The sequence below is a fragment of the Solanum tuberosum genome, unplaced genomic scaffold (assembly GCF_000226075.1).
Source record: "Solanum tuberosum cultivar DM 1-3 516 R44 unplaced genomic scaffold, SolTub_3.0 scf00150, whole genome shotgun sequence".
Classification (NCBI taxonomy): domain Eukaryota; kingdom Viridiplantae; phylum Streptophyta; class Magnoliopsida; order Solanales; family Solanaceae; genus Solanum; species Solanum tuberosum.
This window is the reverse complement of record NW_006239073.1, coordinates 390,672-414,762: the sequence shown is the minus strand read 5'-3', so window position 1 is coordinate 414,762 and position 24,091 is coordinate 390,672. Positions and strand designations below refer to the sequence as shown.

General features: G+C 31.2%; 4 protein-coding genes and 1 long non-coding RNA gene across 6 annotated transcripts in view; 4 read left to right on the top strand and 1 right to left on the bottom strand.

The window, feature by feature from the left end:
- Nucleotides 1-1,324: 1,324 nt before the first annotated feature.
- Nucleotides 1,325-6,578, bottom strand: LOC102602284 (guanine nucleotide-binding protein-like NSN1). Its single transcript, XM_015311035.1, is given in 10 exon segments — nt 1,325-1,833; nt 1,835-2,058; nt 2,513-2,724; nt 2,832-3,011; nt 3,112-3,379; nt 4,573-4,787; nt 5,207-5,380; nt 5,497-5,626; nt 6,139-6,383; nt 6,463-6,578. Coding segments are annotated over 10 exon segments (1,821 nt in total). The 5' UTR covers nt 6,482-6,578; the 3' UTR covers nt 1,325-1,679.
- On the top strand, nt 3,386-4,150 carry LOC107061577 (uncharacterized). The gene is made up of 2 exons (XR_001474068.1): nt 3,386-3,467; nt 3,868-4,150. It is a non-coding gene; the product is annotated as an uncharacterized lncRNA (long non-coding RNA).
- A 123-nt stretch (nt 6,579-6,701) lies between the features above and the next one.
- LOC102601956 (glutamic acid-rich protein-like) lies at nt 6,702-11,556 on the top strand. Its single transcript, XM_006352639.2, has 9 exons — nt 6,702-6,839; nt 7,910-8,004; nt 8,697-8,826; nt 9,774-9,896; nt 10,004-10,060; nt 10,727-10,773; nt 10,893-10,997; nt 11,097-11,154; nt 11,243-11,556. Exons 2-9 carry the CDS (start codon nt 7,921-7,923, stop codon nt 11,257-11,259), a joined length of 621 nt encoding a protein of 206 aa, XP_006352701.1. The 5' UTR covers nt 6,702-6,839; nt 7,910-7,920; the 3' UTR covers nt 11,260-11,556.
- LOC102586296 (serine/threonine-protein kinase At3g07070-like) lies at nt 11,287-16,211 on the top strand. The gene is made up of 7 exons (XM_015311005.1): nt 11,287-11,311; nt 11,448-11,458; nt 12,352-12,481; nt 13,051-13,232; nt 14,024-14,213; nt 14,864-15,255; nt 15,831-16,211. Exons 1-7 carry the CDS (start codon nt 11,287-11,289, stop codon nt 16,188-16,190), a joined length of 1,290 nt encoding a protein of 429 aa, XP_015166491.1. The 3' UTR covers nt 16,191-16,211.
- Nucleotides 16,212-17,428: 1,217 nt separating this feature from the next.
- The window catches only part of LOC102601617 (tropinone reductase homolog At5g06060-like), a 10,111-nt gene continuing 3,448 nt past the window's right edge, over nt 17,429-24,091 (top strand). The window contains exons 1-2 of one of the 2 annotated variants that reach the window (XM_015311034.1): nt 17,429-17,548; nt 23,386-23,593. In XM_015311034.1, coding sequence (XP_015166520.1) covers nt 17,472-17,548; nt 23,386-23,593 — 285 coding nt within the window. In that variant the 5' untranslated portion in view covers nt 17,429-17,471. Of the gene's footprint in view, nt 17,549-23,071; nt 23,236-23,385; nt 23,594-24,091 lie in introns of those variants that run through there. The other variant, XM_006352638.2, reaches the window with a different exon arrangement.

Below are 24,091 nucleotides of genomic sequence, written 5' to 3'. Positions count from 1 at the left end.
TTTGATTTTTCAGACAAATAGTATTCAACAAAAGAAGTAGTACAATTAAATCTCTTGTATCCCTATGCCTTTTCTCTTTTCTTAATATTTAAATATTTGATGCGGATAAATTTTTACTCTTTTTACTTTGTGGGCTTAGTTGTTAAGCTACTACCATTGTGTGCCATCGGAAATAACGTACCGGGACCCTTCAATGTTTTTTTTTATTTGTCCGCATATTTTGAAACTGAAATTTCTATATTCATAAGTTGTGTACATATTTTTTTATATATAGACATTAATAATTATAGTTGTTAAAAGCCAATTGATTTTGACTTTGATTTAAATAGACAATGAAGTAAATGAAAAAAAATTGAATTAAGTTCGTTCAACTGACTTGTTTACTATCTTTCATTTATTTCATTCTTTATTCCCATTCCTAAATTTTCTTAACAACAAATTATTGTTGGCTTTGTCATTATCTTTTTTATTATTATTATTATGAGAGAACGGAAAATATTAAATTTAAAAAACTTTTTACATAATATTAACATGTACTCAAGTTTCCAAAATGTAGGAGAAATTTGATTTTATAGTCTGTTATAAAAAAAACTTTTTACATAATATTAACATGTACTCTAACTAATGATTATTTTCACATGAGATCAGTAAAAAATAATATTGAGATTCTATTTAAATAACATAAGATTTAAATTATAAATAGACACGAAAGACTATTTCCTCTTTAACATAGAAGCATTTAGTACATTAATACCAAATCTTTTTTGGTATATTACGTATTAATTTCAGAGTGGATGGGCACAATTAGAATTAGTTTTTTTTTAATTAAATAATTAGAATTAGTTGACTTTGAAAGTTATACAAATTTTAATTTTATTATTCTTATGAGTGTGCTGAAAATGTCATTCCAAGTATACAATTAAAACCTATGTCAACTTAAACCTCTACCACAAGTTCAAATTATGTTACTATTAATTACTATCTAGTTGAATTTTTATATATGGTAAAATAAAAAATGAAAGTAAATTTTAAATCGATATTTGAATTGAGATTGAATATTGAACTTGCTCTTGATCGGCCTTCCCTAGAGGGGTTATCGGGTTGATGAGGTTTTTTTAGGGCGAAATCTACTTTGTTATTTGATGACAAGACGTGAGAATGATGTCGACTTACAGGGAAAAAGTGTGAATTGAAGTAGCAACTTAATGGATCCCACCTAACTGCTAGAACAAAAAAAAAGTGACTTCATTTTAAAGCCATTTTAGATCTACTAAATATGAATGATATGTGATAACGATGGCCTAGCTAACAGGTCAGTACCTACTTGCAACAACTGGTCCAGAACATCTTTTTCATCGTGAGATCCAATGTTGGGTGGTACAAAACAGTGTGGAAATAAGAAATAATATTATTAATAATAATATTAATATTAATAACAAGGCAAATGAATACTCCAAGTCTCCAACTATGAGATAGAATAAAGAAAAGACAATTCCTTCTTCTTGATAACACGGTGGAGCTAGAGCCAGCTTCTGCGCTACGAATGCATGCTTCACTAATACAAGTACAGGTGGAGCTCGAGCCAGCTTCCGCACCAGGGGAGCATGCATGTTTCTCTAGTATGAGTACCAAGTGACTCTATCCGCCATCAAAAAAGATATTCATCGTGATGTCTCTCTTCATTCATTATCCAACTCATTCCCAGATGGTAGCTCAAATCTGTTTTTCTTGCTTTCATTAGGTGTCATATCATCCTCAGCATCATCCATGGCGGATTCCTTCTTGAAATAATCTACTTTGAAGTCATAATCACCATCCATCATATCACTGGTAGTTAGAGGCTCTGTCTTTCTTCCTCCTTTTCTTCTCAGCTTTTCTAAGTTTGGTATTTAGCATGCCTTCCTCGGTATATAACTTCTCATTTTGTCTGCTGCTAGCGCTCTTGCCACTTGTCCGGCCTGCATCATCTTCTCCAGCATCCATTGACACATCTCTGTCATTATTAACATGGTTGTCCGTTGCATTATCACTCTGAGTCACCGGTTTCTCCAAATTGTCCTGCAGTTAAAAAAGAACACTCTGTCAATAGACGCCACTACTTGTTCAGACATGGGAGATGTAAAGGATAACATTGCAAATTCAAGAGGACACGTTCTGTTTTCTTTTTCTTATAGGTGCTATTATGCTGAAAAACTTTTCCAAACAGAAATAAGTTATGATCAGAGAGCCAAGTTCTTAAAAACAGAAACCAGCAAAATAATCATCCATAAAAAGAAAAAAAGCTTCATAAACTCTACTTGTGCTTCTTCAACTCTAAATTCACAACTACTAATATGTTTCATTTGTGAATGTGTGGTCAGGAATCAGCAATGATTCAGTACTATTTGTACATAATGCACTGATAGAAACATTTCGATTTGCAGAGCAAGTGAAGAGCAGTTACAAAACTTCAAGGAAAATGTCGAAAGGGTCTGATCAGAAAAATAAGAAAGTCTAAAAGCGAATCACTTACCTCTAGCATGGTCTCGTCAAAGTTAACGGGGAGATTTGACGGAACTTCAACTGGGAGAAAATCATCGACTGATTTGAGGCTTCCAATAATTGAGGATTCACTTCCATAAACTTCATCGACATTGAATTCTTTTCCAAGTTCTGAAACTATCTTTACCTCTGAATGCTCTCCCTCGTTCCTAGACGGGGGCATGGTGTAGTATGGTATTTTCCCTGAGATGTGTCAAACAGATATCAAACTACTAGCATGAACATAGAAAAACACGTCTTTTTCAAATTCAACTTAATCCTCGAAGAAACTTGATAGATACCACACATACCCTCATTCCAATCATGCAGAACAATCCTTGCAGCAGCATCAGTGTCAACAATTCCACCCTTTTTAAGCCTACCCCTAACAGTAGCAACTTTCTGAAGGAAGTCATCGACTGAATCAAAGCTAGGAACCTTGTATATAGTTACTAACATGCTGGACGGACACAGTTTGAGTATCTCCTTTACTGCACAACCCACACAGTACAAGCACAGTCAGCCACATCAATCTACCATTTAAATAGCACAAAAGAGTAATGCAAAAGATGCTAAACCAAATCTACTTACCAGGACCAACTGGGTCATCTAACTTCTCTATCCTCTTGCAATTTCGAAGAGCAATAGCTGCATCATTCTCTGTTGATGACCTAAGCATCACAATCCCAGGGCAGTCCAACAACTTCACATTCTTATCTAACTGGACTTCTTGCATGGATCTTGTTAACCCAGGTGTAGCACCAACATTGACTACGTGAGATCTCTTCAAGCTATTAATAAGGCTACTTTTACCAACATTTGGCAGACCAATGACGCCGACAGTGATTGATTTTTTGATCTGCAACAAGTAACTTAGCATTAGCATGGAATCAGCATAACTAAAGCAAGAAATGCAATAAAATGACATCAACATTGACTAAAGACAGGTAGGTAAATTCATTGCCCATACACCAAGTCCTCTGGAGTACACTAAATTTTCTTATGTTATTTTCACCCGTCCTTTTCCCCCAGACAAAAGGCAAAGAAATTTATGGAGAAAAAGAATGACACCCCTATAATGGAAAAAAATAACTCTAAGAGCCCGTTTGGATTGACTTAAAAAAAGTAGCTTTTAAGTCAAAAAATAAAAAGTAGGGGGAGACCTACTTTTGGTTTTTGACTTATTTTAAACTTATTTTAAGTTATTTTTAACCTTGCCAAACACTTCCTAACTTATTTTAAGTCATTTTTGACTTATTTTAAATTATTTTTGTATTTGCCAAACATTGGATTGGGAAGAGTTAAGACAGCTACTAGATGGTGGTACCTGACTATGTGAATCTACAGGTGGTTCACACCATGGGGATCTTCGACGTTGAAAAGCTATGGAAACTGCACGTGAGATAGCAATCTAGAGCAAATTACTGTGAAGGGGAGAATGGAGAGACGGTTGAAGAGTTGAAGCGTTTCTTTTGGATTTTAAAGTCTACCCACCTTTATCTACTGGAATCCCGGAGCATATGAAAATCAATCAATCAACTATGCTTCAATTCGAAATAAGTTCGGTCAACTATATAACCTCTGTATCCATGTTTCCCTATTCGGGGCTTAATGCATTTGAATGCTGCTACAACTGTCTTTTAAGAAAAAATAGGGTTATCTACATCTCATACTTATTCCTAAATCGACATACAAGTTGTTGCAATCCCCAACTTAACGCAAGTGTACAACACCAACAATATGAATACCACCAATCTAAGCTGTGCATAGCTGGTCTTATTTCCACCTATAAATGGGAGCTGTGTTAGGTTGACAATCGAAGTAAAATAAGTCTTCAAAACCATGAATCCTCTAGAGTGGAATTGAACAATGAACTTGATTGACACTGAAACCCAGATTAGAATCAATGAGTTTGTGCGTGCAACCAATTATGAAGCATGATAAGACAGTTTGTGCACAAAACATAGCAGTTGAAGTTCCAATGCTTATTCCAGAACTGAGAAGCAAGATAAATAGGTGAGAACCCAATAAAGAAATTGATCCTAGAAGTACCTCATGACTTCGCGAATAATTCTTGAGCAATTTTATCAGATTCTCAGCTCCAAGACAATCACTTGTCTGCAAAAGATTTGTAGTCTTTCCGACCTTTGAGGACTTCCAGCCCAAGTTTGACTTCTGTTCTTGGGTGCTACACTTGAAAGCAACAGCTGGTAATTCCTCTCGCAGATACTTTAGCCACTTTTCTGCGGCTTCCCGAGGAACAAGATCTAAATACAAAGTCAAAAAGTAAATAATGGCATTCCTATGAACACCTAAAGAGTAACACATCAAACTTTCATATAAGATAGTGTACACATTAGCAAATTTGATGTTTTAATGACCCATATCAAAAAGAAGCAGAGATACATATGTATATAGATATTTTTTTTAAAAAATCAAGATAAAGAAGGGTGCAAAAAAGATACTGTTTATAAAAATAAAAACACAATACAGATTTATCCACATATATACTTTATCACAAAAAAAACAAGTCCACTTCTTTTGTGCTCTCTATAAGTCACTGTCACTCATTCTGGTCAAATAAGAACTCCACCTGATAATCTTTTACTTGAAACAGCACATACATGTGGATATTAGAAAATGATATACACGATAATATTAATAAATAAAAGGAGAAAGGGGATACCAATTTTATTGAGGAGCAACACGAGATGCTTTCCAGGTCCTGATTTCATCACCATCTTTTCCATGTCAAGACAGCGTGTACCAAGCGGATCTCGAGCATCAAGCACTTCTAAAATGACATCAGAAGCGTCAATGACTTTGACTAACTCCTTGTAGAAAGCTCTTTCCGAGTTCTCTGCATGGATAAGCAAGTGTTAAAGACCAAGGAGAGAAAAGAGTTAAGAAGCAAAACCGCTACCACTTCCTCCCACAACCACCCATGACAAAAACAAAGAACATAATATGACATACCACGGATTTTAACAAAATTAGTTGAATCATTGTTTCCCTTGCCCTCCATAAAATTCTGTTCTCCTGAAGCCATGTCTGCAAGTTCATTCACGTCATCATCCTCGACCAGCCCTAACTTTCTTTTCTTAGCCTGAAAACCAATGTTATGGTAGTTAAACAACAGCCCAAATACACAAGGAAAAAAATTGCGGAACAACAGAACTGTAACATGCAAGAGAACCTATCCACTAAAACAGACCATTTTTCCACACTGTAAGTTGGGTTGGGTCTCAAACCCACCTTTTCTAGGATAGTGTTCCAATGGATTAAAACATCCTTAAATCGATTTATTCTTGCCAGATAACCAGTGAACAATAATGAATTATACAATCATGCTATGATTTCCAAACGACAATCCAACATTTGAAGCCAGACGAATCAAAGAGCATCACACGAAACAATCAAACCTAGCAAAAGATCACTTTTTTATGATAGCCAAGTCAATGTAAACCCCATTACAGTGCCTATAAACTTCCATGTACAATATATCTGGTCAAGCAAAGCATCAAAACGTCTTACAACAATAACACCGATTATACCTAAACTAGTTTAGTTTAACAATATGCATTCTGCTCAATTTGAAATCCAATAAAAACAAATTACCCTCTCTTTTCGGGCAGCTTTCTTCTGCTCCAATTCCTCAAGAGCACGAGCACGACGAGCCTCGAGGGCCTTAAGCTCTTGTTCCTTGAAGGGCCAATCATTGGGGATTCCTGGGTCCTTCTCCACCTTAGTCTTTTTGTTAATACCCAACTTCTTGGCCTCCTTTGCCTTTTTCTTGTGATGCTCTTTTACCTTCCTTATAATCTTGTGCTTCTGCTTCAATGATACCCTCTTGCTCTTACTCTCTGCAACACCCCAAAAACAAAAAAATAAAATAAAAAAATCTAAATCTAACATTAATAGAATAGAGTAGTAATTGCTTACTCTTGCTTTTCTTCACCATTTTTGTTTGCTGCGAACGAACTTTAGGGTTTCAGAGAATGAAATGCACAATTGATTTTAGGGTTTAGGGTTTTGGAAGAAGAAGTAACCGAAGCGGGTAAAATAGGCAATGGATAAGTTTACATATATAGCCTATTGTAGGACCCTATTTAAGGACTAGCCCCAAGTTTTATAAATTTTGTATTTAACCATTTCACTATAAAGTCCTCTACTTGTGCGCTTCTTCCCAATCTACCACATTAGGCTGAAGCCTTCTCTTCAGCTTTAATAACAATTTCTTCTTCCTAAATTTCTGATTTTCTTCTTCCAATTTGATCGAGCTTACTGAAGATTTTGTTGGAGCCGTCGATTTATAATTTGTGAGTTTTCTTATTGCCCTCTCTGTTCGATTCAATATTACTTCTCCTTGGGATTTAATTTCTATGATTTTTGACGAAATTTTCGTTTCTACTGGGTTCACAAATATTTTGGGTAATTACTGCTTGTTCTGGAAAACATGCTATCATATGTTAGTTTATAAGCTTTGTTATTCCTCATCTAGCTTTGTCTCCTCCTTGGGTTTAGAAGAAGTGTGTGACTATTACTTGCATCCATAAGCAACATAAAGCAATTGAATGATACAATGGCTAAATAAAGAAAATTAAACCCACTGAATGTTTAGCACTTCTAGTCCTAATTCCTTCTTGTGCATTTACTTTTGGTTTACTGTTTTCGCTGTCTAAGTACTCCCTCCGTCCACTTTTAATTGTCAAGTCAATTTGACTAATTGTTAAAGTTAAATTAGATTATATTAATTTGATATTTTAAACAAAAAAATTAGATATTCAAAAACTATATGAAAAGTACTATAAATTGCAATTTTTTGCATATTGATATGATTAAAATTGTTTTCGTTTGACTCTAAAAATGAAAATCATGACAATTAAAAGTGAATGGAGGGAGTAGTATATAGCATGATTTGCTCAAGTCTATGTCATTTTTATGCCAAAATTTTTGTTGAAATTGTCTCAAGCTCTCTTTTATTTTTTTTTGTTTCTCTGTTGCTTTTGTCAAAAATGTTCCCATGACTCTATTCCTGCTCTAACACATGCTTTGCAAATATGCTAGTCTGTGAATACATAAGTTATTCTAAGTACTTTACATCACCTTCAAAATTTGCTTGGCTTTTGGTATACATGCTCTATAGCATGAGACAAAGCACTATCGGATGAGAAAGTTCATAATTATGTGATTGAAAAAATTGCTTTATGATTGTCTGGTTTGGCTTATATATGTTTTGTTTTTTCCCTTTTAAAGACTCAAACTGAACCATGTTTACCCCTACAAGTATTTATCCTACTTGTTAAGCAACAAAAGATTTATGGTGTGACTACTGTTTTTTTTTTTCCGGGTAATACTGTATTAATCTTTTTTATGGGCCATGATACAGGGTTTGATTTAATGGCCTCCAGAGGGCGGGGTCGGGGGCGTGGTGGATATGGTGGCCATCGGCTGGCTAAGCAAGTCTCATTTGAACTTTTCCCTGTAAGTGAAATCCTTTGGTTCGTTAATGTTATTTTCTTCACACGAATTATGATACAATATATGTTTCTGGATGGGTAACATTATTTAATGAGCTTGGTCGCAAGTTTGAATGTGGGACGAGGGTTGTGATAGGTCCACTGTTAGATAAAATAATTGAACTATAATTAACCATCTGTATACCACATAAATAAAGCTGTATGAATCATATAGTGGACACAATTAATTTGAAATTGACGCATAGTTGATTAATATATTGATGATGGGAAATGAGTGAATTTCTCCAACTTTTGAAGCTGTAAAAACGTGTGCTAATGTAAGAGATTAATTTTTTTGTGAAGGGATAAGAAAAGTGGCTTCCGAAAGGATGATTTTCTGTTTTTTGGTGTTATACAGTATATTCTATATTCAAGTGAAAACATTTGATATAAGCCCTGATTAATGTGTCTTATCACTTGTGTTACGGAAGGTTGAGATCATGTCAACTGTTAGTTTAGTTGATTTAACCTGGCTCATAGTTTTTTGGTAGATATAATCCGAGCTGATTAATGTCCGCAATCACTAGAAGCCTGTTAGCTGAGATTAACTATTGAACTTGATAAAGATAGATCTCTTACTAATTATGATTGAAAATGTTTTGAGCTTAATGTGGTCGGCTGGGTTGCAGATAACACAAAGCTTTCTACCTTTTGCAGGAAGTTGAGAACTTGGGTAATGCAGCTGGTGTCACAGAAAGGATAGCTTTGGCAATTTGGCAGGCAAATTTACAGAAGTTCTGGAACTCCTCTCCTTACTATTTGGCAGATGAAAGTGATGTTTTGAAGAGTAAGAATTCAAATTCTTGAAACTTTTACTACTATTTGTGAGGAAATGTCATACCACTTGTTTAGCAATGGATAAAGCCACTTATTAAGCTATCTATACACGATTGTCACTATCGTTTTGTCACAACCCAAACCTGGAGGGCCATGACTAACCTGGCGTCTGCAGAGCAAACTCTTAAGCTCTTAGCCCTGTATTTCTACCTTATCTGATACTCGTATTTTGTGCATGCTGCTATACTAGCAGATTGTCAATTCAAGGAATCATCATGGACTCTTCTTGCAGAGGATTTGTTTTTTCTTTTTGAAGATTATTTTCTTACAACTTTTCCTCCTGAGAATTTGTGATGGTCTACAATGCAAATTAGGGAAGCTACATAATTCTGAATACAAGGAGGTTCACAAATTCTCCCCCACAACCAAAACTCTCAAAACCCTAGGACTACATTGTGAATGCTTATTAAGTTAGAAGGAACAAGCCTGTATTTATAGAGTCCTAAAACCTTTCCTACAAGAAAAGGACTAGTCAAAATATTAAAACCTTTTCCTAAAAGGAAAACCTATTTATGGTAAGAAATCAGGGCAAATAAACCCCAACAGTTCAGGTGGTTGGTTCATTTCGAGTACGGTTTGGAAAACATTTTCTGTTAGAATGGTCAATCCTTCTGCAGTCTTTGAAAATTAATCATTCTCCTTCTGCATTATCTGATAATTAAATTGCTATGATTATGGATTATTTGATGCTCCGGTTTATGTCCACACTGCATAGTATCAGATTTCCAATCTTCTATAGCTGGAATACCCCTCTGCATGATTTGACATTTAATGTTTTGTTATTCTATGTCTGACATTCGGAACTTCAGATTACTTCATTATTTACGTGTTACTTTGTATGAGCCTTTGCTAGTTTTAGATTTCTGATCTTCTGTACATCACATATTATGTTTCTAGAAACGAAAGGAATGGATATAGAAAGGTTCTCGGATAGTAAGTCGGAGAGGGCCGAGCCAGAGTCACCATTGGAGCACTTCATAAAAATGGATTCTGACTATGTTCCTGCAGAACTAGCTAAAGGTTTTGTATTCCTTAATTCTTAAATTCTTTGACATGTTGCTTATTCAGATCTCTTGAACCTATAATGTTTGCTTACTTAGATGCTTTTATGATTATAAATATTATAGGTGGAAGGGAGGTGAGACGTGCACCACCAGGAGGAGTGCGTTGGAAACAAGAGCCAGGTAAAGTACCATGATTTGATTTTCCTTTTTATTTCATACAACGACAACTATGCCTCAATCCTAATGGTTAGGATATTTGCCTTCCTTGCTCTTTCATATATGGAAATTTCATAGATCTTCTGAAGTGTCGACTGTCGAGTTGCAAATCATGTTCTCTGAACATACCATGCATAAAATCTTTACAGTATGGTTTGTCAATAAAGTTATTTACCTTATCAAAAAAATAAAGTCTTTACACTTTGGTAATAGAAGTACTGATTTATAGCAAAGCTCTTTGAATAAACCTGCATCAGACCCTCTAGCAAAGCATCATGAGCACATTGCCTGGCAGACATTGGCTTTGTACCACATGTACTTGGAGACACCCAAATAATGATCATTTGCTACTACATACCTGAACATCCCATGCTAGCATGTGGCGTAATTGCTTCAAGTTGAGTGTACCAATCCATTGATCAGTGGTAGAGCTCTTTAAAGAAACCAAGCTCGGTTTGGAACCATGTTTTAGCTTATGTGATATGCACAAGCGCGTCTTTGTCAATTTCAGTAGACACAATGTACTTGATCAGTTTAGATGCCAAGAAAAAGAAATGCAGATGCTTTTCTCTCTTTTGCCTTCTGTTTGTTGTAATTTGTCGAGCTCATGAAATTGTTTTTTGGTGACAGACATGCGAAAATTGGATCTTTTGGAAAAGCTTGATCAAAAGTCTAAGGTTTTACCTTTGTCCATATAAAAAATGTTTCCTTTGAGGTGTTTTAGCAAACAAGTTGACTTGTCTACTGTAATGTTTATCTTTTGAGTGTTATGTTTCTTTTCACTGCAATTGCATAGGGCGATGATGAAAAGAAAAAAGATGGTGAAGACGAGGACGAAGATCCAGAGGAGAAGGTTGGAGAGGAAGAAGAAGAATTTAGCGATGACGGAGATTACAATCAGGTATGTGGGAAAACCGTGTGCTTCCCTAACTTGACAGACATATTAAGGAACTTGAAATCAGAATGTTTTGTATATTGAAACTCTTGAACAATTATACAGAATCTTTATGATTACGATGACGATGAAGACGACTACAACATGAATGAAGATAATAATGGTATGATCCAATTTGCTGTTTCTTTTTTTCTTTTATTTGATGCAGCAGTATTTCAGTATTGGTTACTTCTTATTGCTCTCGTTTGCAGATGATGCCATGTATTGAAGGTTGCTTGGTGGAGTGGTTTTTGCTATGGAATTCTTTATCACTGTGGCTGGTATTCCGTGGAATTAGTCGAGGTGCACGAAAGCTGGCCCGGATACTGCCCTTGTAAATTAACAACAACTATTTAATTTAAGACAATCAAGAAAGCATCTATTGTGGGTCACAGCTTTTTCTTCTTTTTTTGGCAGCATACCCTCGTGTCTGATCTCCCATAGTTAGGAGCATTTGAACTGAAACATAAATTTACATTTAAAAAAAATTAAAGTTATAATAAATGATAAAAATAGTTTGACTCTATATATCTTTGATATTTCACTAATTGTATATACTATGTTGAGCTATAAACGTGTCGAGCACTTTTCCATATATATGTACTAAAAGAAAACACTCTTTCAGAAATACCAGTTCATGTAATACATTTGTTTATTGTTTTATAAATATTCTTTAAGTTGGTTAGCATTAACCGTCGTGGGAGCTGGAATTCGAAGCTTATGAGTTTCAAATTCTAATCTTTTTAATTTATTTGCGTTTAAGTTAATACTCTAATATATTAATATATTAACAAATGTAATTACCATCGACACTGCTCATAAAAAATTAGTAATCACACACATCTCTACCAAACATTCCTCCAAATCCTCAAATCCATTAAAATCTCCATTTTCTACGGATAATTTCATAAAGAAAAAAAAAAAGAACATGCTTCCATCACCTATCCTTTCTCTGTCTCCAGCTAAACAAAAATGGCTCATTTATAAAAACAAAAAAAAACAATTTATTCAAATTTTAATTAACTAGCCAGACAGATTATTCCTAATTATATACATATATTTATAGAGACCATTTTCCATTAATTGCATTCTTGGGTCTCTGCATTTTCATAAACAAGACCCGTATTTTCTTGAGTCTTTTATAGCAAGCAACCTTTTTGTCTTCAACATATTATTTTTTGTAATAGAAAAAAAAAACAGGATCAAGATTGGAGAATTTGGTTGTTTTTTTTGTTGTTCATTTTTTAGAATAAAAGACATGAATTGTTTTTCATGTTTTTCGTTTAATGAGAATAAAACATCTAATAATAATAATAAAAAGAAAAGAAAAGAAACATCAACTTCTGTTCATCCTCATAGAGAAAATCTATCGCCAGAACAAGCACAGCCTTTTTCTAAGACAAAGACGCAGCATAAGCCACATTCTCAACCGCCGCAACGAACACATCCAGGTACGGATTCAAGATTTAAATTTAATCGTTCAATCTAATACTATACATTTATGTTAGCTTTTTATCGTCTATGTTCTTATCAACAAGTCATTAACAATTTCGAAATTATGGGTTCAAAATTTAATAATATTTATTGAAAATTCAAAGTTTAAATTCTATGTATGTGGCTTTTCATCGAAACCAACCACTTTGTTTCGATCGAAATTTCAAGCTATATGTTCTTATCACTTTTTTTTTTGTTTTTCCATCTATGTTATTGTCTGGTACCAACCTATTGTAATTTGAAATTTATATATTCAAAATTTAATATTTATTGAAATTCATGTTTAAATTTGATTGTTCAATCTAACTAATTAGAGATATATAAAAAATATCGAGTTCAGCTAAATTCACCTTGTCACCTTTTCTTCATCATCTGACTCGTGGTAAAAGTATTGGGTTCAGTTGAATTCATGGGATCGCAATTTGCATTGCATGATCAATCATTTCAAACTAGTTGTGTGTTTACATAAATCTTTAATACGCACTTTTTTTTTTCTTGTAATAAATAAAATATTTACAATTTTCAGAGAATATAATAAGCCAAACGGTTGGTAATTATAAGAAGGATGAAGAAAACAAGAATATTGCAGCTCAAACTTTCACTTTCAGAGAACTTGCAACTGCTACAAAGAATTTCCGCCAAGAATGTTTAATAGGTGAAGGTGGATTTGGAAGAGTTTACAAAGGTCACCTTGATAGAACTGGCCAGGTAATTCTATTTTTTTGTGACACAAAATAGAAAAATAGTCACCGTTCTGAAGTTTCAAATTTCATAATATTATTATATTATCATAGAGTTTTACCTATGAAATTTAAAACTCCATGACAATGACGATTTTTAAAAAGTATTTACATTAACATGGCTGACAACAGGCTAGCTCGTGCTATTACTACCACAATGAGGTGATGACAAATGGACGGTTTGGATTGAATTTGAATGAGTTAAAATGAGCTGAATTAATAAATAATTAAGTCATTGTTTGAAATGGGTTGAATTAAGATAGGTTTTTTTTTCATTATTACTAAAATGGAAATGGATCAGGTAGCCGACCAACTGAGTTATTATTAAGATTTTTTAAATCAAGATAGGCTAAATAATGAGTTATAATCCAATCTTACCAATTTCTAGTTTTATTGTTTTTTCTTTTCATAATATGTTTAGTTACCAACCAGAACATATGGAACTTTTTTTTTTCTTTATTATACTTATATATAACATATCTAACAAAAAAAAAGTATATATATATTTTGAAAATGTCATATACTTAGCCCTAAATGAGACCAACTTTTAGATAAGATATATTTGAGCGGTTTAAGACAGATTGAGTTAATAAATGAAACTATTCGATCTTAAGAATTAATTTTGCTACCCCTAATATATATAAATAATTTATTCCGAACTTGTTATCATCCCACCCAAAAATTCAAAATTATAAATTTAAAATCTTGAATTCGTCTGTCATTTGTCCTTGAAATTATAGTTTCATTTTTGTTTTTCAGGTTATAGCAGTGAAACAGCTTGACCGTAATGGATTACAAGGAAATAGAGAATTTCTTGTAGAGGTGTTGATGTTGAGCCTTCTTCACCACAATAATCTTGTTAACCTCATTGGTTATTGTGCTGATGGAGAACAAAGACTTCTAGTTTATGAGTATATGCAACAGGGAGCCCTTGAGGATCATCTATTTGGTACGTATGAGTTTAAGTTTTATGCACTCGTAAAAAATATTTATACAGTCAGATCACTTGTAAAGTAATAATAACATAGGAAGAAATCAATTCAACATAATATTATATAAAAAAAACTATTTTTTCACCTTTGTATATAAAATGTAAATTTTAGATTCACAACAACTACTTCCGATACCTTAGCTCCGTCCATGTATACAATAGAGCAAGATACCCACCACCTCTGACTAAAAATATAGTATATATATATTATTTTTTTTATCTGTAATTGCATTTTCATCAACAGGTCAAAATTATTTTTTATGTATTTATACATTATTAGAAATAAAGATTTTTTTATCGCGAATTATTTGAAAATTTGTGCTATAAGACATGATTTTTTTCCAATCATTTTCCGCCGAACTAGTTCATAAGGAAAATGTGTGGTGTGATACAGATTCTCACTAAAATAATGAGAAATTACCTAATTTTCTGTATGTACACATTACTATTTTTATTGTCTCACTGACTCAATCAAAATATTTATGGAAATAGCTATTGAACATTCTTTTTTATTGTGACACTACAAGTTGGATTCCGTTTGCATTACTTCTTTATATTTTGAACTCCTCTCAATTAAACTAACCAATGTTTGAATTATTATTTTTTAGACGTTTCAGCAGATAGAAGTCCATTAGATTGGTTTACAAGGATGAAAATAGCATCAAATGCTGCAAAGGGTCTAGAATATTTACATCATAAAGCAAATCCACCAGTCATATATAGAGACTTGAAATCCTCAAATATTTTATTGGATAAAGAGTACAATGCTAAATTATCAGATTTTGGTTTAGCAAAACTTGGACCAATGGGTGATAATTCCCATGTTTCTTCCAGAGTTATGGGAACTTATGGTTATTGTGCTCCAGAATATCAAAGAACAGGACAACTTTCTGTTAAATCAGATGTTTATAGCTTTGGTGTTGTTTTATTGGAGCTAATTACTGGAAAAAGAGCTGTTGATCCTACAAAAAATGGACATGAACAGATTTTAGTTGCTTGGGTAAGTCAAACATTTTCCCTCCTACTTTATTTTTCGAATTTTCATGATTAGCGTTAGTAAGTAGCGGAATCAGGATTTTATGAAAATACTAGAATGTCACATTCGAAACTTGGATGTGTGGTTTATCACAAATTTCTGAACCTCCTTTTATATCTTCGTTGATGCAAAAGGGATTCAACATTTTCTATATAATCAGAAAATAATTATGTGTACGCTAGTTGCACAATATAATTTTTGCTTTGTTATTTGATACTACATATATGTATGTGCAAAAAATAAGTAAAAAAAGACATACATACTTTAATTAAGTATTAATAAGAGAGAGTTGATCAGATGATAAGCACTCTAGAAAGGTAAGAGTTTATGAGGAAAAAAAACTTGAAAAGCCTAATTATTGTTATTATTATATATAAAAATGTGGTACAATTAGTAAACACGATAATAATCCATAATAGTCCATTATTACTATATAATCGAATTTAACTTATATACACCTAATGTTATCAATATACTTTAATAATTATCTTATACTTGATTTTATAAATATATTTGTTATATTGCTATTTTTTTTCCAGGCGGAACCAATTTTCAAAGACACAAGTAGATATTCAGAACTGGCAGATCCATTATTTAAAGGAGATATCCCAAAAAGAAGTTTTAATCAAGCGGTTGCGATTGCTGCCATGTGTCTACAAGAGGATCCAACCGTTCGTCCATCGATCAGTGACGTGGTCACTGCTCTCACTTTCCTTTGGGCCGAATCGGGTAAGGGATTCGGGTCACCAGTTTCTCCGGTTTCTCCCTCATTGCCCGTTTCATCGTCTGATAATGAAGAAAGTCATGAAGAAAATAAGATTACAGAACGAGAGAGAGCAGTTGCAGAAGCCATTGAATGGGGTTCGAACTCAAGAACCCAAAATGAAAGATTACCATAATTTTCACGTATGTAAAATTTTGCGCAAATTAAAACAATGTTGTCGATTTAATATCATAATTATTCGACTTATAATTGTAAGTGAGTTTGAGTCTGAGACTATATAGAGTGGTCTTAAAGACTTTATATCTCAAAATTAATATTTATTTTCTACTTTATTATTAGATCTCAAGCCCTCATATTAGTCCCTCCGCTTCAATGTATGTGGCGGTGTTTGACTGAAAAATGAAATTTTAGAAAGAAAAAACTTTTTAAATTATTTGGTTTAAAACTAGTCAAAGATGTATATTTGTATGTTAATGAGAAATTTGAATTTAAAATATTTATGTATATATAAAAACATATGACATTCTTTTTACCAAAATTGAATTATACTAACCAACATATATGATTCAATTAAAGTCTAAATAATTAGTGGAAAATATTTTCATCAAAAATGAAACAACAAAAGATTTCTATAGCAACAAGCTGATATTGACCTCAGCTCTGAGCAACATTTTTTTATGTGTTTAAGATAAGTTTCTATACATAACATTATAATAAAAAACAAAACAAAATAAAATAAAATAGTACTATTTGTAGAAGCTATTCCCGATGTGATGATACATTGATCTTAATATGATTTACTTGAATCAAGTTGTTTACCTTTACAAAATAGCGGTACAATAGCATATACACCATCCTTACAGACTCTAGCTACTTCTAAGATTATACTAATATATTATATATTGTTATAATCAATCAAATCATTTAAACGATAATGCCAAGTAATTCTAATTAATTAATAGCATTGAGAGGTGAAAGTCTAGGTGGTATTAAATGACATTAGTCGTTTGGTTGGGAACAAGTTATTTCAGGATTAGTTATTCTGGGATGACTTATATATCCCACCATATATATGGTATAACTTATCTCATCACTATGATATAAATAGTGGGGGTAAGTTATCCCAAGCATGGCAACCAAACAAGATAAAAAAATTTTATCCCATCACTATTTATTTTTATCCCTCACACCAAATTATTATAGTATATATATGGGATCCCTATATATATAGCTAGATCAATTATGTTTCTCTAAAGTTTCATAAGATAGAGCCCATGCTTATCGTATTCAATGCACATGACAATAATGCTCAAATAATTAAAGGCCCACCAACATAAAAATTGTAGTATTTATAGGTCACATATAGTATCTTCTTTATAAAAACAATACTACTATATACTTGCAATAATATTTTTTTTTTTGAATAATCAATTAGCTAGACAAAAGAAATTTCACAATGGCAAAGGTTGGAGGATCCAGATGGTCACTTAATGGCTTGGTGGCTCTTGTCACTGGAGGCACTTATGGAATTGGGTGAGCCTTTAATTTCTATAATTTTTCTGAGTTTAAATTCTATATATATACCGATAGTATAAATGTACGTCTAGATATACCATGTTAACATACACAAATAAGACATTTATACCTTGGAAATCGCATAATGTCTGCGATTAGTGGTCTCCAAAATGAATCATCTCTGGTTCATGGAAAAATATAGGGGAGAAAATCGACAAAATAAATTCGTACACGGAGAAAATCTACCAAATTAAAAAGATTTATTTCACCATCTATTTTCTATTTTAGTTACTCAAGTTTAAAATAATTTGTGTTTGTATATATTTGTATAATTCGCGTGTATAACATAAAGTACTTATAGTTGTATATGTAGCATTGAATAATTAACATAAAATTTAGGTAGAATTAGTATTTTCCTTTAATGTTGTTTTAGACTATGGTTTAGTGTCAATCAAAAAATAGACGTTGGATAGGAAGATCGAAGACTTGTGTACTTATATATTAAAAAAAAATACACATTCTAGCTCTTAAATAGTTGAAGAAGAAAGTCTCCTCTCACACCATCATCACTTAAAAAGAAATTTATAAGTAATTCTAATAATAACATTGGTTATTAACGTAGAGTAAATGATAAGTAACTGACATATATAATATGTTAAATTATACTAATAATATAATAAATCACTATAAATATAAATCTTTTTTTAATCATTTGCTTATATATAGCGAAATAACTTATTTCGTGATAATAGACATAACTTGACAATACATATCCAAACTCAAATAAAATACATATTCAGATACAACTTCAAATTTTAAAATTTAAAGTTTCAACTTTAAATCAATAAATGAAACAAGAAATTCAAAGGCTACATCATTTTGTGGGTCCATTATAGCATAACTTGAGAATTAAAGGTAACGGTAAAACTGTGTACGTATACAAATGATGCTTAATAGAGCAGATTAGTAATGTTTGTATGAGCAATATCTGTATTGCTTATGTTTGCATTAATTATGAATAAATTATTTTTTATGCATTGTTTGATTTGATATACTAAAAATAACATACATGGTATAAAAATAATTATATATAAAAATATCCTTCACAACAAAGGTGGAAAAGGGATTTTGAGGGGTAATTGAGTCTTTAATCATGTCAATACATGTGTTAAATCCCTATGCATAACAAATATGTAGAAAAATTCTACGCTATTAGTAATACACTACTCAATGCACAATAGAGTATAACTAATGCAAGCATTAGTTAATACCTAGAAATTTATTAAGATATTAATAAAATAAAGTAGTATATAATAAAAGACACAATAATTAGTATGTTATTCGATTACAGTCTAGCTTTTAGAAGTTCTTTTAATTTTGTTTTATTTTTTCATTTGTTGGGATCTAAATTATTGAATTCGGGATTGAAAAAAAACATTTTATATCAAAGACAACTCCATAACTTATACTAACTCATATTTTTTTTTTTAAAATCTATTATTTAATAGTAAAACATATACTAATAAATATCATATGCATAAGTTTTCTAAAAAAAGATTCTTGGAGCTATTTTTCAAGCTTGCATTGTTAAATTTTGATTTATGTGATAACAAATCTTAAATTTAATCAATTACCTTTAATTAATTGCAAAACATATGATAAGTATCATATGCATGATCTTGGAGCTATTTTTCAAAATAGAGTTTGAATTACACTTCCAAAATTCATTGTACTGGCCGGCAATTACACTTAAATAAATGATATATATAACCCAATATTCCAAATCTGCACGTGGAAAATGTCGAAAATTAAAAATAAAATAAAAATATTTATAATATATAGAAATTAGTAGGATTACTTTTAAAACTGTTTAAATTATTGCAAATCAGTGTACTCCTTCAGAGTCGGAGTCACGTGAAGTTGCCGACTTAAAAAACGAAAAAAGAATCGTTTGATTCTGATTAGATGCGAAATATTAAAAACAAATATTTAAGTTTGTTTATAAAAAAATAATTTATTTCAAATTTTTATTTTTTCCATCTCACCCCCTGCGCCAGCCCCACCACCCCACCCTAAAAAAAAATTAAGTTTATTTTTAAAAATTATTTTCAATTTCAATTCAAAATTTATTTTCTACTCTCTGGTAAAAATAAAATAAAAATAAAAGATATTTTCTCAAAAATATTTTTTATTCATAAATCAAACACTAAAATTTTTTTTCGGAAAATATTTTCTACTAACCAACCAAACATGAGAAAATAAATAAAAAATATACTTGTTTTTCAGGAAAACATTTTTCCTTCCTACCAAACACACCCTAAATGTGTAGAATTCTTGCATAAATACTTCGTGTATTTTCCTTTACTATTGTTATAGACTATGGTTTAGTGTCAATTGAAAAATTGCGAGGAAATAAAATTTGAACAACGTTAAATAATTCATTAGTAGATAGAATTATCGAAGACTTGTGTACTTATTTATAAAAGCACATGATATTCTAGCTCGAAGAAAATCTCCTCTCACACCGTCATTGTTATCATTGCCTTGGACTTTGCATTTAATCAAATGATTTGATTGAAACATTGAGCATGCTGAAGCACTTGTCATTTTCTTCACTTTTTCTGCACAGCTTTTCTAAAAAGAAAGTGTCAAATGTGATTTACCAAGCTGGATCTGATGTATTATCATGAATTTGCCTTTTAAAAAAATTATAAGTAACTCTACTAATAACATTAGTTATGAACGTAGAGTAAATGATAAGTAACCTGATATATATAATATGCTAAATTATACTAATAATATAATAAATCACTATATATAAAAATCTTTTTTTAATCCTTTGCTTATATATAGCAAAATAACTTATTTCGTGATAATAGACATAACTTGACAATTAAAAATACGCGTATGACTGTATTTCATGATAATAGACATAACTTTGACAATTAAAGATATATATGCCTTTAAAGGGAATATCGAAAAGTGGACAGAATGGTCCACAACACAATTTTAAATAAAATACATATTCCGATACACCTTTAAATTTTGAAATTTAAAGTTTCAACTCAAAAATTTATAAATGAAAAAACAGGATATTCAAAGACTACATTATTTTGTGGGTCCATTATAATGGTTGGCATAACTTGACGATTAAAGCTGGTACGTGTAAGATTGTATAAAAATAATGCTAAATAAAATATATTAATAATATTTGTATGTGTAATGCTTGCATTAGTTATACTTGTATTAATTATGAATAAATTATTTCTTATGCATTATTTGGTTTGATGTACTAAAAATAACATGCATTCCATAAAAATATTTATTTATAAAAATATCCTTCACAACTATGGTGGAAAAAGGAATAAAAGGAGTTTTGAGAGGTAATTCATGAGTCTTTAATCATGCTAATACATGTATTAAATTCTTTTGTATTACTAATACCTAAAAATTCATCTTATTAGTAATATACTCATCAATACATAATAGAGTATATAACTGATAAAAGTATTAATTATATATGACATGAAAAAAATGTACCAACAAGATATTGTTAATACACAAAATTAATATATACATTATATTTGTAATAAACTCTACCAAACGATCTCTAAAGAGAACATCAAAAGATGAAAAAAATGGAGCACTACGACCCAAATATTTTTCATGAAAAGGCTATCAATACAAGATTAACCAATCAAAATAGCACAAAAACATGAAATGTCAGTTTTTATTACTCCTAGATAGTAACAACAATAATAAAGTATTATATTTAATAAAAGAGATAATAATTAGTTTGTTATTCGATTATATTCTAGCTTTTAGAAGTTCTTCTAATTTTGTTTTATTTTTTCATTTGTTGGGATCTAAAATATTGAATTCGGGATTGAAAAAAAAAACATTTTATATCAAAGACAACTCCATAACTTATACTAACTTCATAATTTATTTTTTTTAAAATCTATTATTTAATAATAAAACATATTAATAAATATCACATGCATAAATTTTCAAAGATTCTTGGAGCTATTTTACAAGCTTGCGTTGTAACTAATAGGAGTGCTAACCACGTGAACATTCAAGCTGAGCTGTAACTTCCTAACAAACTCTAACAAATTTTTAAACTGACCAATAGCAATGCACCAATTCTGCCATCTGTAAGTCAACAGTATCATATGCATGATTTCGGAGCTATCGTAGGAACATGTTATTCCAGGATTAATTATCCTAAGATAACTTATTCCATCGCTATGGTATAAACGGTGGGACAAGTTATGATTTATGAAACATGACAACTAAACTAGAAACCAAAATATTATCCCTGGACTATTTTTTTATCTCATGACTATTTATTCTTATCCCTCACACCAAACGACCCCATATATAATTCCAAAATTCGTTGTACTGGTCGGCAATTACACTAATAAATGATATATATAAATATATAACCTAATATTCCGAATCTGCATGTGGAAAATGTCGAAAATTTTAAAAATAAAATAAAAAGTTATAGTATATACATGTATACAGTATATATATAGATATTAGTTGGAATATTACTTTATACTGTTTACATTATTGCAAATCAGTGTACTCCTTTAGAGTCACGAGTCACAAGTCACGTGAAGTTGCAGACTTAAAAAAGGAAAAAAAATCGTTTGATTCCGATGAGATACGACATTTAAAAACTAAAAAGATATTTATAAAATTATTACTAAAGATAAAAAAAAGTATTTTTGTTTTTTAGATCGATTAAAAAACATAACAATAACATATTCATTGTTAAATTTCATAAGTGGAATTTTGAGAAAGATAGAATGTACATATACTATATTCTTATCTCATAATAAAAAAATATAACTATTTTCAGTAGATTCTCAGCTTAAATAAAACATTTCAGAATAGTTTGAAAAAAGACGGAAACTACTATTGCATTATTGACTATGCCGTTAAACCATACAAAATTGAATAAAAATGTCATTTTTTATAGTATAGCTTTAAAATGTCTCCATCATCAATAGTTTGATCCCGAAATACTCATATAATAGCCTAATAAGTTAAAAATATCCATTTTCCAAATAAATTTATATACAAAGGCACCAAGGTTCAAACAAGAAATAGTGAAAATTGAAATATTTTGTATGTAGTCTTGTAACTATCAACTGAAGAATATATGATCTTTGGAGTCGTTTGGTGTGAAGTATAATACCAAATAGTCATGAGATTAAATTATAGTATTACTTAATTTGTTGTTTGGTTGGTAAGTCCGGGATAACTTATCCTGGGATTAATAATTAGTATTGGAATAAGTTATCCTTCCCCTTGAGTGGTATAGTAATCCCGGGATAAAATAAGTAAATGACAAAAATGTCTCTTTCAACCATTTTTATACATTACTTTTTACATTCATGAAGGGCATTTTTATAAAAGAATAAATTATTCTTAAAATTTATTATTTTGAATACAACAAACCAAACACTCGATAAAAAAAAATCTTGTAATAACTTATCCATCATAATTAATCCCATCAAAGTACTATTTATAGGCTCCTTATAGGTACCTTATATTTTGTATAGCTGCAATAAATTTCTTGAATAATCAATTAGCTAGACAGAAGAAACACACAATATGGCAAAGGTTGGAGGATCTAGATGGTCACTTAATGGTTTGGTGGCTCTTGTAACTGGAGGCACTTGTGGAATTGGGTGAACCTTTCTATCAAAAAAAATTTCGAATTTAACTTTTATAATCAACTAGCTAGACAAGGCAGAAATATTTCACTGGAAGCTGGATAGTTAATTCAGAACTGGTACGAATAAGAAAAATCTGACTCATGTACATGTTTTTTTTTGTAGACATGCAATTGTGGAGGAGCTTTGTGAATTTGGTGCAAAAGTGTACACCTGTTCAAGGAATGAATCAGTCCTCAATGAATGTTTGAAGAAGTGGACTGACAAAGGCCTTCAAGTAAAAGGTTGTGTATGTGATGTATCATCTAAAGAGCAAAGAGTACAGCTCATGGAAAAAGTTTCCTTGGAATTTGATGGAAAACTCAACATTCTTGTAAGAACTATATTTATAATTCCATATGTGCAATTTAAATCTTGTGATTTTAAACATGACATATACTTAGAATTTAAGAATAACCAAGTACATAATACTAAAAAGAAAAGTAAGACGCTTATATTGATATGGAGGGATATGTATGTTGGATATTAATTGCCTTGTGTTTCTTATCATAAATAAGTTTTCCTTTTACTAAAATGATAACAAAAAAGTCTCCATATTTGGCTAATTTTTTTCTTGTAGGGAAAAATTTAGGACTTTATAAATAGAGACTCTTTCCTTCTAACTTAGGGTGTGTTTGATATGAAGGAAAATGTTTTCCTGGAAAACAAGTTGATTTTTGACTTATTTTCTCATGTTTGGTTGGTGAGTAGAAAATATTTTCCGAAAAAGATTTTTAATGTTTGATTTATGAATAAAAAATATTTTTGAGAAATATCTTTTATTTTTACTAGAGTAGAAAATAATTTTTGAAATTGAAAATATTTTTTAAAA

Bases quoted from the DNA above. Each gene is read 5' to 3' on its own strand.
- LOC102601956 (XM_006352639.2), top strand. From the start codon at position 7,921: ATGGCCTCCAGAGGGCGGGGTCGGGGGCGTGGTGGATATGGTGGCCAT. The intron at 8,827-9,773 runs GTAAGAATTCAA...TTATGTTTCTAG, and splicing joins TGAAAGTGATGTTTTGAAGA to AAACGAAAGGAATGGATATA. The intron at 10,061-10,726 runs GTAAAGTACCAT...TTTTGGTGACAG, and splicing joins GCGTTGGAAACAAGAGCCAG to ACATGCGAAAATTGGATCTT.
- LOC102586296 (XM_015311005.1), top strand. From the start codon at position 11,287: ATGGAATTCTTTATCACTGTGGCTG. The intron at 13,233-14,023 runs GTAATTCTATTT...TTTGTTTTTCAG, and splicing joins ACCTTGATAGAACTGGCCAG to GTTATAGCAGTGAAACAGCT. The intron at 14,214-14,863 runs GTACGTATGAGT...ATTATTTTTTAG, and splicing joins CCTTGAGGATCATCTATTTG to ACGTTTCAGCAGATAGAAGT.